At 38.3% G+C, this 17,176-nt stretch overlaps 1 protein-coding gene across 4 annotated transcripts in view; it reads right to left on the reverse strand.

Moving 5' to 3' along the window:
• The window catches only part of uxs1 (UDP-glucuronate decarboxylase 1), a 56,579-nt gene that overhangs the window by 24,249 nt on the left and 15,154 nt on the right, over positions 1-17,176 (reverse strand). For all 4 annotated transcript variants that reach the window (XM_012864387.3, XM_012864385.3, XM_012864388.3 and 1 more), the window contains exons 7-9: positions 14,259-14,439; positions 9,132-9,236; positions 4,387-4,446 (exon numbers count right to left, since the gene is read on the reverse strand). In XM_012864387.3, the coding sequence (XP_012719841.1) occupies positions 4,387-4,446; positions 9,132-9,236; positions 14,259-14,439 (346 nt within the window). The remainder of the gene's footprint in view (positions 1-4,386; positions 4,447-9,131; positions 9,237-14,258; positions 14,440-17,176) is intronic.

A 17,176-nucleotide genomic window follows, 5' to 3' on the forward strand; every position in this document is an offset into this window, starting at 1 on the left:
GGTAAATGGAAGAAAACCGATGGTGAAAAGCAAAATAAGAAATTAGACCAAGCCCAAAATAAAACCAAAACTTCAGAGCAGCACGGCAGGCTCCACTGTAGAGGAGGAGCTGTGCAGGGAGCAGAGCGCAAGGGAGGGACCTGTAAAGTGTGCTTGTTCAAACTTAGATTAAGACAACAGTTTTCTCAGAACTCCCTACTTTTAAGCACACCTAATGCTGAAGATTTGACAGCTTGTCTAAAGCTGACTTCATTTATGTGAAAATGGGACATTCACAGCTCCACAGATAACTCTCTAAAGTGCAACATGGCAGCTGACGGAGCTGCTAACTTTCACATACTAAACACAAGACACCATTTAGCTTTTTGACCTGCTGTCACACTATACGTCTTGCTTTTTTCCCTTTCTGGTAAATTTTGCAGTGTGAAAAAAAAAAAAAAAAAAGACTGACGGCACACAGACAGAAGAGATGAAGCATACAGCCGCATCGATCTGTCTGGATAAAGATTACAGCCTCTGTGTCGGACTCTCAGGGACTTTGTGCATTAAGAGCGTTTGATATAAGACGCAACAAGTCCTCAAGAAATACAATTTTAAAGGTGAAATTCATGACTCATGTATATAGCTGCAATCTGACGAGATACTGGTGGTTTTTATAGTGCTGTGAAAAAGCACTTAACTCCTAAACAAATTGTTTCTGTTCTTGCCTTTTTGTCACATTAAAATGTTTCAAATCAAAATTTATCTAGGTCTTATTTGACCTATTTGCTAAGTTAATGATCATAATGCCGATGTTAGATTCCACACTTTAATGGTCACCGATCAACAACACCAACAAACTGCGCACAATGAACATTGCAGTAATCCCTTTCTCTTCTCCTCTCCCATGCATCCCCCCTCACAGACGTGCAGCAGGTTACATACAATTTAGCAATCCCTCCTGTCTCTTTGAAGAATACAGAACAGATTACCACAACATTCTGTAACAATATTTCAACGTATCCAAAGGCTCTTTTCATTTACTCAGTCTGTAGACTTGACAGCATCGAGAAGGGATCGGTTGTCTGCTGCACACATAATGGGCATGATGTTGTGTGTGCCAACACCAACAGTGAGCTCTGAATAGAGTGTAGCTCTATGAATCCAATCGGCAAGGGTCAAAGACTCTCCATCTAACATACTCTGTACCACTCCCCTGACACTTTTTGACAGCCACCATATGGGTAAAACATTTCAATCTTCTTCCATTAACATGATAAAATGACCGACTTCTGTACCTCTGACTGAGAGGTTTCTCTTTGGCCAATTTGTTGTCTCCCAAGAATTTAAATGACTAACTTCCTCTGATTTAAGTTTTATGTTCAGCTTGTAAGCAGGAGTGCAACGTTTGAATTGTAACATGTTTTGTTAGATGCCAAGATGCATAATGTCACAAGTGGTGTCAGCTCTGCTCTGTCCTGCTTCACACACCATCTGTCCAATCATGGATTTTAAGATGTCCATCTATGTCTTTTAAGGCAGCCTCCTGCTGTGGTGCTCTGCTGGGATCCTTTGGAGTGGGTTTTTAAATGCATGTTTTCTTATTCTGTGGGGAACAAACCCCCATTCCAATGTAGCGGAACCATCTTTGTTCCCCTCATCCAATGTAAAAAAGGAGATTTGAGTTTGGAGATAACAGCTTATGTGAACAGGTCTGAACCAAACCATCTACATGACTTTGTATGGACTTCTGTTAGTTTATAGAAAGCATCAAGTCAATTGAAGACAGTGGATCAACTTTTGACACGGTGCTCCCACCCCACTACCAGCACCACCACATCTCCATGGTTACCAGAACAATAAAAGATCTGCCAAGCCTTCCTATGTCTTCAGTGTTTTCTGACATTTCTAACCTTCATCTTTCTCTGCTTTAAATAAATCATTTACTTTCCAGTTGTTGAGTTCAGTTTGTTTGGCTTGTGGAAAAAAAAAAAAAAAAATCACACTGCTGATGTTAGAATCCACACTTTAAAGGTCGCCGTCAACAAAACCAACAATCTGCGCGCAACAAAAATCACAACCGCCGCCCTTTCTCCTCCCTTCGGTGCATCTCCTCACACTCAACATGTGCAGCAGGTTACATATAAGTTAACACCATTAATGTCTCATTGAGATAGATGGCTTTCACAAGGGTTACCTGCCCAAAATGTGAAACGCAGACATCACAATAATTTCAAATAATAATAAAAAAAGATAAAGCAATAAAATTTAGGCAGGCCATAATTGGTAAATAAGTTGGTTTTGAGATGTGATTTAAAGTTCTGTAAGTTCTGAAATTAATTCCTGATGGTTTGGGGCAGTGAGTTCCAAAGGGTGGGGGCAGCAGCAGCAAAGACTCGGTCCCCTAAGGTCCGGTGTTTGGTGTGGGTAATGGGTGTGTGAGGAGGTTGGTGTCTGCAAAGCGGAGGGTTTCAGGAGGTCAGTCAGATATGGAGGGGCCATATTATGAAGGGACTTGTACGTGATGAGAAGAAGCTTATACTGGATACGGTATTGGACAGGGAGCCAGTGAAGCTGTTGGAGGACAGGGGTGATGTGATCTCTGGACAGGGTACGGGTGAGTAGGCAGGCAGTCTGGAGGTGATGAAGGTATGTGTGAGGATTTCAGCTGCACAGAGGGATGAGGGATGAACGGAGGTGGAAAAAAGACGTTTTGGTGATATGGCTGATATGTGTTTGAAATGACAGGGAAGATTCCAGGATGACGTTGAGGTTACGAATGGAGAAGGAAGGGGAAACATTGTGACCATCAATAGTGAGGCTGAAGTTTCGAACAGAAGGGGGGAGGGATTTTGGACCCGTGATGAGGAGTTCTGTTTTGTTGCTGTTGGGTTTTAGAAAATGATTGTCCATCCAGGTTTTAATGTTTGAGATGCAGTAAGTGATAGTGGAGAGAATGACTGGGGTGATTAATTTTGTTGATATATATAAAGTTGAGTGTCATCAGCATAACAGTGAAAAGGAGTCAGTGATGGTGAACTATCTGTCCAAGGGGTAACATAAATAATAAAGAGGAGGGGGTCCAACACTGAACCTTGGGGAATACCATGAGTGACGAAGGATGTATGGGACTTAACGTTAATTGAAACAAAATGAAACAAAATGGTCACTTCTTACCTCAGAGAGGTAGAGGTGAACCAAAGGAGTGCTCTACGGGAGATTCTGATGGATTGAAGATGGTGGAGAAGGACGGTGTGGTTTATTATGTCGAATGCGGCAGAGAGGTCAAGGAGAAGAAGAATGGACATGGAACCAGAGCCAGGGGAGAGGAGGAAGTCATTGGTGACTTTGAGCAGGGCAGTCTCTGTGCTGTGGTGCACGCAGAATCCAGATTGAAAAGTTTCAAACAACTGAGAGGTGTGAAGGTGTTGGTTGAGTTGGGAGATGACTGAGTGTTCCAGGATTTTTGAGAGTAACCGAAGATTTGAGATGAGTCTGAAGTTGTCAAGGTAATCAGGATTGAGGAGAGGTTTTTCAGGAGGGCTGCAATGGTGGCAAGTTTCAGTGGGGATGGCACAGAACCTGTGATAAGTGAAGTGTTAATGATATGAGGTATGAGAGGGACTAGGGTGAGAATACAGGTTTAAAGGAGGGTAGATGGAATGGGGTCAAGATGAAAAGATGAGAATTTCATGTTTATGAGAAGTGATGCGAAAGTGATTTCTTGTTTGCTTAATTCAGTCTGAACCCAGAATAAAAAGGAATAAGTGACACAGGGAGGCAATGCATATTGCGTTATTTCGTTTTTGTAGCAGTGAGCATAAATAAAATGGAACCAATGCATTTTTTTTGTTTACTAGCAGAGCAAGATAAGCGGAGGAAAGCTAATCATTCTAGATCAAAGTTGCTCTATATGATGCCTTCCATTTTTTAACCCTTGTCTGGCAAGAGACTTATTGGTTTTTGGAAATGTTGGCAGCTATCGGGAAATATCAGTGTTAAGGTAAGAACCCACTTTCTCATAAAAAGACGCAAAGATACTAAGTTTATTGTTAGAGCTAAGTTTATTGATAATGTAAAAAGCTAAAGGCGATTTAAATGTTTTTTTGTGAAAAGATGTCACAAAACAAACTTTTGTTAAAATAACATAAATGTAATAATTGATTCTTTGCTTCTCATTATTAGATGATCATAAATGTTCATAGTTTAACTACTAAGCAGAAAGAAACTCAAACAAACTACAATTAAATGGATGAAATCTAGGAAGAACATAACAGCAAAAAAATTTTAATTAAATACAATTCCAGCTCAAATGGCACTGTTCATGTTTCATGTGAAAAATCTGAAATGGAAAAAAAAAGTAAAAGTAAAGCCAGCACTGGTTCAGTTCAGTTCTGTCTGTCTCACCTCCATAAACCTCTGACGTAGAGGCCAGTAGAAGTCTGGCACCTACTCGTTTGGCCAATCCTAAAAGAAAAACCAACACAAAGAAAACAGCTAAGTTTTGTAAAATACAAAAGGCCAACAGCCTTCTGACACAAAAAAACAAACAAAAAAAAACACACAATTTAAAATAGACTGAAACAAAATTAGACTATACTGGATGCAAAGCCTTACACTGTAGAAAAACAATAATTAAATTTTCTCAGCAAAGATCGACATTCATGCAGCAAAATATTTCAAGTATGCCAATGATACCTGTAAATCCTGAAGGTATTACTAAATGATGCTGATTTTTCTCCAGAAGACATTTCATCATTTAAACTAAAGTATTTTTTATCTCACACTGCCTGCAGGGACCTCTGGCAACATTAAGCCAGCCATCCGTCAAATGAGTCATTAATGTGCGCTTGTTTATTCAGCTGTCTGAGGAGCACGTTCAGGTATGTATTGTAACTGCTTAATAGAGTCGTTGACCATCCTGCCCTGTATAAGGTCTCAGTATAGTGATAAAAAGATTGCTTTTTCCACTTCACTTTTAAATAGGACTGTCTAGAAAGTGAACACTTGTCTTCTAAATCGGTCTCTTCTAGTGTCAAATATTGACAAGCTTAAACAACAAATGTTTTATGCAGGGAATTTTGAACACCTCGATTATGACCCTTAACCCATAGAACTGTCTTTTCCAGAGACCCCCCCCCAAAAGAAATTGCCAGAACAGCTATTCAAGGACAAAAGGGCAGCAAGCAGTAATAAGTACAGACAAATGAAGGTTGTTTTCTTATTTTATTCAGTGAAACCAACTTATTTAATCAGTGTGACTAAGGCTACGTTCACACTGCAGCCTGAAGTGACCCAATTCCGATTTTTTTGCCCATATGCAACCTGTATCTGATCTTTTTATGACAGTCTGAACAACACAGATCGGATTTTTTCAAATGCGCCCCAGGCCACTTGTATATGTGGTCCTGAATCCGATATGTATCTGATCTTTTCAAATGCGACCTGTGTCTGTACGGCCAGGTCGCATTTATCCGACCTGTATGTCATTGATACTCGACAAACGTCACTATTCTGCGTCCTGCTATGCAGAAGCGGGAAGAAAGACGACACCCATAGCGGACAACAATGAAAAGAACAGTCAATGGATGGAAAGCTCCGGTTAGAAAATAAATTAATAGCCGCAAAATGCGCGGCAGCATTATAATCCATGTTTACTTCCACAAACACTGAGGACACTTGCTACGTGTGACGTCATCGCATCCTCGAGTGCGCATGCGGGACACTTCGGTTGAACATTTCAGTTCACACAGGAGATCACATACAAGTGGCATATATTTGGAAATGTGAACGGACACGCAAAAAAATCCGATTTCACAAAAAAAAAATCGGAATTGAGCATTAAGACCTGCAGTGTGAACGTAGCCTAAGTAAGGTCAGAGTTAAAAGAGGGTTAGCAACGTAGTTCAGTGTTGGAGATGGTTTAAAACATGATTAGTTTAGTAACTTTACTTTGTCATTTACTACATGTATGACAGTACTGTGATGATTTTTGGTACAGATTTCAATCTTTACGGTCAATAACTACTACTGCTCTCTACTCTGCTGCTATGAGTCTGAATCAGGCTGAAGAAAATCATCACAAAGCTCCACGTTGGTTACAAAGGGGGTTTCAGAGGAGGGCGTATGCTCTTGCTAGCAGAAGATCTGAGATGGTCTTCCTCCTTGATTTGGTGTTATCTTTGGATTCTCCTGGCTCTGGCAGGTTGATAGAGGAGTCATTTATCCAAGCAGACCAATGGGGTGCCAGGATACTCACATATGGACCCCTACAGTGACTATTCAGTTACAAGCATCATTTCTGTTAAGTGTTTTTTTTTAATAGGAAAGTATTTATAGCTCTGAACAAACAATCTCAATGAGCCAGAACCAGTTTTATTTAAATGAAACATAAAAACAATAGTGGCAGATTTATGGAATACAATTAAAGTGTTCACTGTGCAAAAGCTACAAGCACAAAATGTGTCCAAATGGCACTGTTGTGTGTTCCACCTGGATAATCTAGCGTCAAAACATCTGCAAACCAGCTCAGCTTCACTTTTAGCTTCTAAATTTGCACAGTAACTCACCAGATGTGACTCTAAAAAATGTAGATGAATTGTGCTTGTGTTGTAAGATTCAAAAGTGTTTTTTGCCCTTGAGTAAAATGTTAATTATTATAGATGGTTTTTTAGACACAAAAGTTTTAGTTTACAAAAGTAAACTTTTTATTGTGTACACAGATAATTTATCCTGACACAGTAACATTAATGTCCATTTTGACACCTATTAAGTAATTTTACTAGATACAGTCCTCGTTTTGGACAGGAGGGTTTGATCCATGACAGATTTTACCCAAAAAAAATCACGGACCGTCATGTTCCTCTAGCAGTGTAAGGCACTAAGAATATTACCTCAAATACTACAGAGCATTTCCTTTTGAGCACATTTTGAGCTGGATGGTGAAAAAGCTCACCGTTGCCATATATGGAAAATGACACTGCCTGAGACACATGGAGGAATTGGGATTTTCATCATCAACGTCCACAAGGGACATGTTTTTTTTTTTCTTTGCCTACTTGTTTGTTCTATGAAAAATATGCTACAATGTTGTCCCATTGAGACTTATGGGAACACTAAAGAATATACATAAACGGGTCTGGTATCTGGAACATGTCCTGAGCTGTTGTCCTCCTTGGAGGACGGCCTTTGCTCCAAGCCGACTAGCATGGAGCGTGCTTCTTGGTGATCACACGTCTTCAGTGTGAAAGCCTTTAACAAGAGAAAAAGACTCAAACGATGCTGATGGAAAGCTGTTTTTTTTCCCCAATATTGGACTTTTTAAACAACTGTAAAAATTCTCTAGAATCTTTAGGTTCACCTTTTTTCATAGCCAAATATTTTTACTATTTTGTAAATCTGATATTACTGTACTGCATTTTATTATTATTTCCAATTTTAAGTGGATCTGTGTGCTTTCAATTTGCCTTTCACTTAGCGTCTAATATACTGAATTTCCTCATTGAAGGACAAACAAAGTATTATTCTATTCTATTGATGCTATATCCGCCATGTTTGTTTTGATAGAGTAATGCAGACAGAGGAGCCAATGACAGGAACCGAAAAGGTACTGGCATGCATGTGGGCATAACTAAACAAAGAGCACTTTAAAGACATTTTATAATTTTGTCATGTACAAAAAATATTGTAGGAAAAAAAATCCTTGCCATTTCCATGGGATTTCACAGGGTACATGATTCATCAACTATGACCTGTTAGCACAGGTCAAGAGCATATAGGTGAGTGTAAAAAAACGTGCTAAAGAGGAAAAAGATTAAAGAACACAAGGTCAGAGCATCCTGTGTTCAGAGCAATGGACAAAAATATATAACAAAATAACATCTTAAATGGTCACGTTTATGAAAGACCAATTAGGTTGAATCCCTTTTTCAAGGGTTATGGTTCCCTTAACACCCTATTCCAGAAAAATAAAAGAATAAAAACGTGGGACTAAGAGATAAGGATTCATGGGATTCAGCTTGAGGAAATGACAATATAACTATGTATTGTGCATTCTCACATGTTTTAAAGGGTTGTCAGGAGGGCTAGGCTATAAATTGACTTTATAGATTAATTCAAATTTGCAACTCCTGAAGATTTAATTTGGGAAAATTTTGATTATTTTTTTGCCCATGCATTTTCCTGGACTTCCATGAAACGTTGCACTATATCAGTCGCTAAAGGGGAAATTGTTTTAGTAATAGCATGCAATACTGAATATATGTTTAGGAAATTATATTGTCAAAAAAAACTCCAAAGGGCAAAGCTTTTTACCCTAAGACGAGGCACTTTAATTTATTAATTTACTTATTTTTTAAGTTGAGGTGAAGTTACACAGTGAAGCCTGTTCTTAGATGTGTAATACTAGTAGCAGCAAACATTTTGTGTTATACTGTCATTATTCACTATGGTGGGGCCTGCCATCTTGTTTCATATGCACGTTTTAAAGCTTGTAATAAGTTGCATTTTGAATTCAGGTCAACTCCCAAGTGAGATTATTGAAATTAAAGTAAGTTTTTAAAAATAATTTGAGCAATTTGTTTTTATGAAACAAAAGGAAGCAATTTTATTTGTTAGCCATATCGCCCAGCCCTAGTTGCCAGTATCCCTAAAAAAAATATGGCAGCATGACTTAGATTTGCAAAGATGCGCTTAATTACTCACAAGACTCCTCGAGTAAGCCAGGGAAAAAACAGGTAAATGTTATGTTTTGTAGACTTTTAAACCAGGGCCTCCTCAGACTGGATGAGTTCCTAATATCCGAGGCTAACTTTTCAGATGTTTTTTAAAATAATGGAACTATTACCCCGTTTCAAAAAAATATGACGTTTTTTTTATCTTTCTGTCCATACAGAAATGGAACATTTTCCTTTTTGAACTTTTAATTTAAAGAGCACAACTGTGACCTTGAGCCATTCTGTAGAAAATGTAGGTTTTTGTAAACATTTTATAATAAAACACTCATAAAACCAAGGAATAATTGGATTCAGCAAAGTCAGATTCAACAGTTTTGACGTTTTCAAAAAATCCAAACTGCACAAGACTTTTCCAGATCACAATTAAAAGTTATGAGAAGTTTTAAAAACCGTAGCCAAACAGACAAGATGACTCACCGAGCATGTTCAGAGTACCGATTGTGTTCGTCTTGAGTGTTTTGATGGGATTGTACATGTAGTTGGGAGGGGAGGCTGGAGATGCCAGGTGATAAATCTGGTCCACTGTGGGGAAAAAACAAAACAAAACAAAAAAAAAAAATCAGGAGAAGCAGTTAATGATCTCACCTTACACTTAAACTATACAGAATATCACCAAAACAAGAAAAACAGTTGCTTTGCATGACACAGTCAGAGTTTGAGGTCTGCATTTCATATCAAAACCTAAGAAGATTCAGAATAACAGCAAAACATTTGTGAAATGTTCTTTTTGATTGAAGCTGAGGAATGTACCGCTAACATATGCATCAATGTTGAGAAATATCCGGGGGAAATTTTATTTGTTCTTCTTGCTCAGCTTCAAAATAGCTTAAACAAAGCCCAAGGCATGCCTGGAGTCAGGGCAAACATGGAAAATACAGCTGCAGGTAAAAAAAAATGTGCTCTGTTTAAGATGTTCTGCATTTCCAAATGTGACTCCTAGCTGATCTCGACTGATTTCTGACTGGTTCAGCGAGCTGCAGCCACTGCCCAGCCAGTGAGAATGACTGACTGTAATCGTGACTGAGAAGTTTCAGAGAATCAACAGTGAGGCACATTTTATGAGTTTGAATAAATCTAAAACAACAGAGTCAACTGGTCTAACTTGAACTAAATTTAAAAAGAATTAGCTTTTTTAATCTCCTTTTAACTCGACATTTGTGCGTTTCTCATAATAAAGACATCATTGCGTGATCATTGCTCACATAACTACTGAAGGTTATATTAAGAAAGAACTAATATTTGATGTCATAAAAAACTAAGTCTTCAAAACCCTTCAACTAAAAACAGAAAACAGCAACAACAAGAAAACAAAAAGCTAAGAACAGGAAACTGAGGCTACAATTCGCACAGGCTAACCAAAATTGGACAGTAGAAGATCAGAAAAACGTTGCCTGGTTAGATGAGTCTCGATTTCTGCTGAGACGTTCGGATGGTAGGGTCAGAATTAGGCGTAAACAACATGAAAGCATGGATCCATCCTGCTCTGTAGCAACGGTTCAGGCTGGTGGTGGTGGTGTCATGGTGTGGGGGATATTTTCTTGGCACACTTTGGGCCCCTTAGTACCATTTGAGCATCATGTCAACGCCACAGCCTACCTGAGTATTGTTGCTGACCATGTCCATCCCTTTATGACCACAGTGTACCCATCTACTGATGGCTACTTCCAGAAGGATAACGCTCCATGTCATGAAGCACGAATCATCACAGACTATTGGATCGAGGTCTATGGAGGCCATGTTCAAGAAAGCAAAACTTCTTTGGGATATGGTGAAACGGGAGATTCGCATCATGGATGTGCAGCCGACAAATCTGCAGCATCTGTGTGATGCCATCATGTCAATATGGACCAAACTCTCTGAATGGATGTTTCCAGTGCCTTGTTGAATCTATGCCATGAAGGATTAAGGCAGTTCTGAAGGCAAAAGGGGTCCCAGCCCAATGTGTACCTAATAAAGTGGCCGGTGAGTGTAAGTATTGCATTTTGATCAACTATGTGCTCAGCCGTTCTTAACTCAGCTAACCACCTCAGTGAAACGAGGGTACGCTTGCTAAAAGTCAAGAACAAAAAAGAAAGTTTTCTAATCAATATATTCCTTTCTTCTCTTGCATATAATAACACAGTGGGGGAAAATCATGGTTCCAATACTTAAAAAAAAACATCTCAATACTTAAGTTAGCCTCAGATATTAAAACAAATAAACTTTCATATTTGGGGGTAAAAAATAAACTTCTTATGAAGTGCTAGATCTGTTATGCTGGGGTAGGATTTAATAAGTTTATAAATCTTCCTACCCCATTTCTAAAATAACACTCAGAAGTTTTAATGTGAAATGTCTGTTGTTTATAAAAAGTAATTTATTTTTCTCTTTCTAGTTTTTCTTAATCTGTTCTGTAGTTGAACTTTTTGATTTAAAGTTTTCAAAAATCAATTCCGCGTCTGCAGATTTAATTTCAGTCCTTGTTTTAAACCAAAAGTATATTAAAAGAACTGTTCCAGGAACGGTAGGGAACTTCAGATGCCGGATATTAGAAAACCATTTGTACAAACTTACTTATAAACTATGAGGAAATTAACTTTGAATCAGCTGGGACTTTTTATTCATTATATCGGACTGTTATCTTCCACATTAGAAACGTTGTATTATTTATGCTTTTTAATGCATTAAATTATTCAAAAGGGTCTAGCCCAAGGTCTTCTTACCATAAACATGAGTGAATCCTGTGAGACAGTTCAAGGCACACAACCCAAGTGAGCCAGACATACGAAGACACCAGCAATTGATCACAGCAAACCTTCACACACACATGCGCTCCATCTTGTCTTAATGTAATGAGGACAATGTGTTGACTCCCATTGATTTTCAACCATTCCTATGGCCTAACCCTAATTGACACCTTAATCCTAAACCTAACCCCTAGCCCAGAAAAAAGTGAGGACCAAAGAAAGAGCCTCACTTTACATCAAAGTCCTCACTTTCCTGATACAATGTGCAAAAGAATGTTCTCACTGAACTGCAAATACACACACACACACACACAAAGAGTAGTGGGTGGTGTTTAGCCACACATCGGATTGCAGGGTACGGCTCAAACAGAAAAGAGAAAGACAAAAAATAAAAAAGATCCAAAAAGCAACATCTAGCTTAGCCGAGGATATTCCTTCCCTCAGGTCAGTTTGAGGAGCGTGCTTGGAAAGAAAACTGATTTGTCCAGATAGGAAGCTGATGTGGTGGCCTTTGGATGCATATAAAGGCGTTAACACTTTGATGTCGTGGCGTTTATGTTCATGTGAAATTGATTTCTTTACTACATTTCTGGCAGGATCCTGTGAGGTGTCCCTTTCACTAACCTGTAAAAGCCTGCTGCCGAACCAAGTTACATCCGAACCACTGCAGCTGCTATGAAAGCATATTTCGATATACGATTCTGTGTGCGTGTTTCCAACCAAGGAGCATTTTGAAATTTTCTTGTCCAGGAAGTTTAAGATCTTGGACATTAGCAGAAAGGAGAGTTAACCTAAGGCCTTCAAAACTGTCATTTCAGTTTTTCTGTGATTTTTTATTCCTCTCTCTATTGAAACCACAGAGTTGGCCAGGGGTCCGTTCTTCGTACGTTGCTTAAAACATTTGGTTGGAGGCTTCATAGCCTATACTTTAAATCACTGTCCCGTTTTGAGTTTAACATACTGCCCACAGCCTTACTACATTAACCCTCCCCTCCGTTTTGAATCTTTTGGACTTTTGTCTGTTGGGCCATTGAACGGGATAGTGTATGTGGCATACACTCCTGCTGGGACTTGGATTTCTCTGGACCTTTTGAAGAATATGCGGAAGTCTTATGGGATCTAAACTGAACTGATGAACTGTATTTAAGATTTGAATGGCCATTGTTTTGATAGCTGTCTGTTATTCTTGTTTTTTCTGCACAATATATGGTACCAACAAAAATCTATTTCTGGTGTTCAGTCTCTTACTCCGCTCCTAGAGTCCACCTTTGAGAATCAACTGTTCCAGCCTAGGATTAAGTATAGCACAGGTAACCTAACTTGGCGAGCTAGCCAGGAGCGGAGAGAAGAGCTAGAATGTTTTTATATATATATATATATATATATATATATATATATATATATATATATATATATATATATATATATATATATATATATATATATATATATATTAGGGCTGGGCAAGTTAACGCGTTAATTTCGCGTTAACTCATTAGACTATTAACGGCGATATTTTCTTTAACGCGCGTTAACGCATGTTGCTCACATGCTTTTATTTTGTGAAGGTCTGTTGCTGCGGTGTAGGGGTTTGAATCAGAACAGTAGGTGGCGATAATGCGTCAATAACCTCGCTGTCAGCCAAGCCTCGGATTCAGAGGAAGAAAAGTGCTGGCCGGAAAAAAACAAAGCCGAAATGCGGAAGGCGGTGTTTCCCGCAGGTACCGCGAGCGAGCTTAGGCGAGGCGGTGCTTAGGCGGGGCGAGGCGAGGCGGTGAGTTGGCGGCCGGAACAAGTTTTGTGCGGAGCGGAGTCTGCATCAACGCCGTCGGTGAAGTCGCTTCGCGTTTCAAAGTATCCATGTTTCAAAGTATCCATGTATTTTTTTCCCCTGCCATTCACTATATGCACGCGAGAAAGCAACAACCAAAAACCGCGTGTCAACATCAAATAAACCCAAGCAACGCATGCATATCGAGTTAGTAAGCATTTCAGTTTAAAGTTCTTCCAGCATTGAATATGACAGAAACAAGTTAGTTGTAACCACTGCCAAGTTAAACTTTGGTATTGAACATAAAATGGTAATGCTGCTCCCTGCTGTTACCTCAGAAATTGCCTGTTTTTGGTAGATTTTTTCCCCATAAAGAGAATTCCCTGTCAGTGGCAATAAGCTTTAATTTATTATTATTGCTATTTTTTGTTTTACATGTTTAAGTTGAGCTTTACACTAAATATGTGTTACTGATAAGTGCTACAAATGTTACAACACTTTTGTTCATATGGCAGCAGAACATTAAAATAAAAGTGCTCTTTACACTACTTTTGAATTAATTCTTGGAGTTTGTAAATACAATGCGATTAATCGCGATTAATCAGGGCGATTAATTATTTTAATCGTTGCCCAGCCCTAATATATATATATATATATATATATATATATATATATATATATATATATATATATATATATATATATATATATATATAAACACTTGTATTATATATATATATATATATATATATATATATATATATATATATATATATATATATATATATATATATATATATATATATATAGCCATGACCTGGATGACTGAGAATCTTCACCAGCAAACTATGTAAAGTCAATTTTTATGAATTATATATTTTGTCATTACTTCCCATCTTTTACTGATTCAAAAGTTTTTTTTTTCCTTTCTTCAGAAATGTTGCAGACGCTGTAACACTTCAGCTCCACAGTCGAAGCTGAATGGAAGGTACTGTGCTGAATGCAGAGTAGGTCAAATAGATCAATGGCATGCCAATGTTTTCTCACCCTCAATGTAAAGAGGCTCCACCACGTCATGATTGATGAGTTCAAAATTTTCATGGCCGATCCAGTGCTCCACGTTGCGCTTTCTCCCCGTGAAGAAGTTGTCCACCACGGTCACCTCGTGGCCATCCATCATTAGTTTGTCAGTCAGATGGGAGCCCACGAAACCGGCCCCTCCTGTGATCTAGAGGAGAAATAACCACATGATTGATACCTTTTCCTTCGTCCTGTTATGCGCCCATCAGTTGATTTTATTAGAAAGCACTAAAACACAAAAGTTCAGTGCGAGAAAACCGTAGCTGCAGTACATGTTTTACTTTTAATGGAGTTTGGAAGCTAAAAACATTTAAAAGAAAAACATTTCATTAAAATAAAATAGTCCGTTAGTAACAAAGAAAACAAATATATTGCTCAAATGTTTCATATTCAGGATAAATCACTTGTGTCTGGCAAAACAATGATAACAGAGAAATTATTTGGGATTTTCTTTTGGTACCTTAACATATCCATTTGTACAAAAAAAAGAAAATGTATTGGTGATTCATCCTGGTCTGAAGGACATATTTTTGCCTTAGAGTGTTTGAAATTTCCCCAGAGCACATGGGCCAAGTTGTACAGCGCCCGCTGAAGCCACAGGAGCAGTCTTAGTGGGGGAGTGAACACGGCTTAAATAGAAATGAAACATTGTTCAAGCATACATCCGTGCTCCAAGTTTGCCAGCTGTGCACTGCAGTCGCTCAGCATTTTGCCTATTATTTTGAAAACCGTTTTTCATTTTCGGGTCACAAACTGTTCCTTTCTTTGGTGTGGAGTTTCCATGGTGACTGAAGTAAATCAGGCTGCTTGCAGCAGTGCTTCCCAACAAGGCGATAGAATGATGCCCCCTTTTGAAAATGCTTGTAGTAAAAAATTATATTTTTCTGTGGTTGAAAAGTTAAGGACATCTTGATTTTTTTTATTTGTCTGATATCAGGCTTGTTTTACCAGGAAACAGAGCGGTGAACAGGAGAAAAGCCCCAAAACCCTGCTTGCTCGATCTGAAAACTTCAGTTTGTCTTTCAAAACTTTTTTTGGACTGAACCCACTTGAAACAGATGAGAAGATCTCATCCTGTGTAAAGGTCAGAAAAACAGGACTTTGCTTTCTCCAAAAGCATGCTGCACAGGCACGTAAAGATGCATGCACACATGAAACAGGCTGACCGTTTCCACCTGTGCTTTTTCTGTTGTGTGTGACCTTTTCACATTCTTTCAAGGTCGAACAAAATGTTCGACGCAGAACGTGTTCCTCGTTTCTTCACTTTCTGTTAAAGGTATACTATGCAACCGGGGTTGATTTTCCAGCGAGGCTCCCCCCAGAGGGCGAAAGTAAAAGTGCACTGTCGTAAAGATGCTCAGCTGTTCTGGTTTCTCCGCCTCGCCAACATATAATAATAAATAAATAAATAATAATAATAAATAAAAAACTCGATATGCTTGCATGTTTATTTGACGTTAACACACGGTTCTTTGTTGTTGCTTTCGCGCGTGCATATAGTGAATGGCAGGGAAAAAACAGGCAAAAACACATGGAGTTCTCGCCGTAAAGCAAGACCGACTCTCGCGATGCACACGAGACTTCTGAACCTGTGGGTGCGAGCCGAGGGCTCTTGCAATTGCAAGAACGGTATTTCCCCCACAGACCACCAGGGCGGCCGAGAAAACCTTAGTTCGACTTGAAATGACTCATTTAATCATCCAAAACGGTATGGAGCACATTAATTAACTGAAAAATGTTGCATAGTATGCTTTTAATACAGAAATGACCCAGCGGCCTGACTCATCAGCTGCTTGGACTCATTGGAAAAAGAGGATATAGTCAGACGGAAAGCCTTAATGTCGTATCTACTGGTAAACCAATTTCACATTTTTTTTACTTTTTACTTTGATTCTTATTTGTTTTATTCATGTCCAGAGCATATTGACGTTCTGTTCATCATTACACACACCCAATCTACATCATTAATATTTACCATTTCTTTGTCATACTTTTGACCATTTAATGCAGCAGGATACTGTTTTTTTATTTTTTTATTTATTTAACCTTTATTTAACCAGGAAGTCCCTTGAGATTGAGATCTCTTTTTCTAGGGAGACCTGGCCAAGACACCACACCGGTTAAAATACAAACAGAAGTACAACATAGATAAAATCTCACATAGAGGAAAAGACAGGTCACATAGGGCAGTTACATCCACAGTTTTTAGTCCTAAATAAAAGGTTTATAACCATATTCTACTTTTTAAGACTAAGCTAATGGTAGCCAGTCAAAGTATTGACAATACTGTAAACACTTAATCAATAGTTTAGGTTGGTTTCGCTCCTTGCATCCTTCTCTCTGCTTTTGCTGCTTCTCAAAAGGAGATCGGATGACATTTGTCATTTAAGGTTTTATATCTTGGACCAAGTCAGGGGTCTCCAATGTGCAGCTTCAGTGTCATGTGTGGCTCCTCAAATGTTTCATCACAAAAAAAGGTTATAAAAAAGGTTACATAAATGTTGTAATAAATCATTGTAATAACATTGTAATAAATCATGAATCTAGTAGGAAGGAGCTGTTCTTTGTGTGACTTGAACATCCACAGCAGAAGGATGCTAATGGTACAAGGAATTGTTTTTTTGTCAGGTCTTTCACTTTCATTAGGCTATAAATGTATGTATGTATATTTTGTCAAACTAATATATTTCTTAATTTTCTGGGGATAATTTTAAATCTAGTCAGGTGGCCTTGTTATACAAAATATTTTCCCCCAAATAAAATTTGTAAAGAAAATAATAAAATAAAAAGGAAAGAATTATTGAATTTCCACACACACAAAACATTTAATTCAATAGGTATTAAAAATGTTTATGTAATTTAGTTTTTTCGCCCCCATTTCTATG

This window comes from Fundulus heteroclitus, chromosome 7 (assembly GCF_011125445.2).
Source record: "Fundulus heteroclitus isolate FHET01 chromosome 7, MU-UCD_Fhet_4.1, whole genome shotgun sequence".
Classification (NCBI taxonomy): domain Eukaryota; kingdom Metazoa; phylum Chordata; class Actinopteri; order Cyprinodontiformes; family Fundulidae; genus Fundulus; species Fundulus heteroclitus.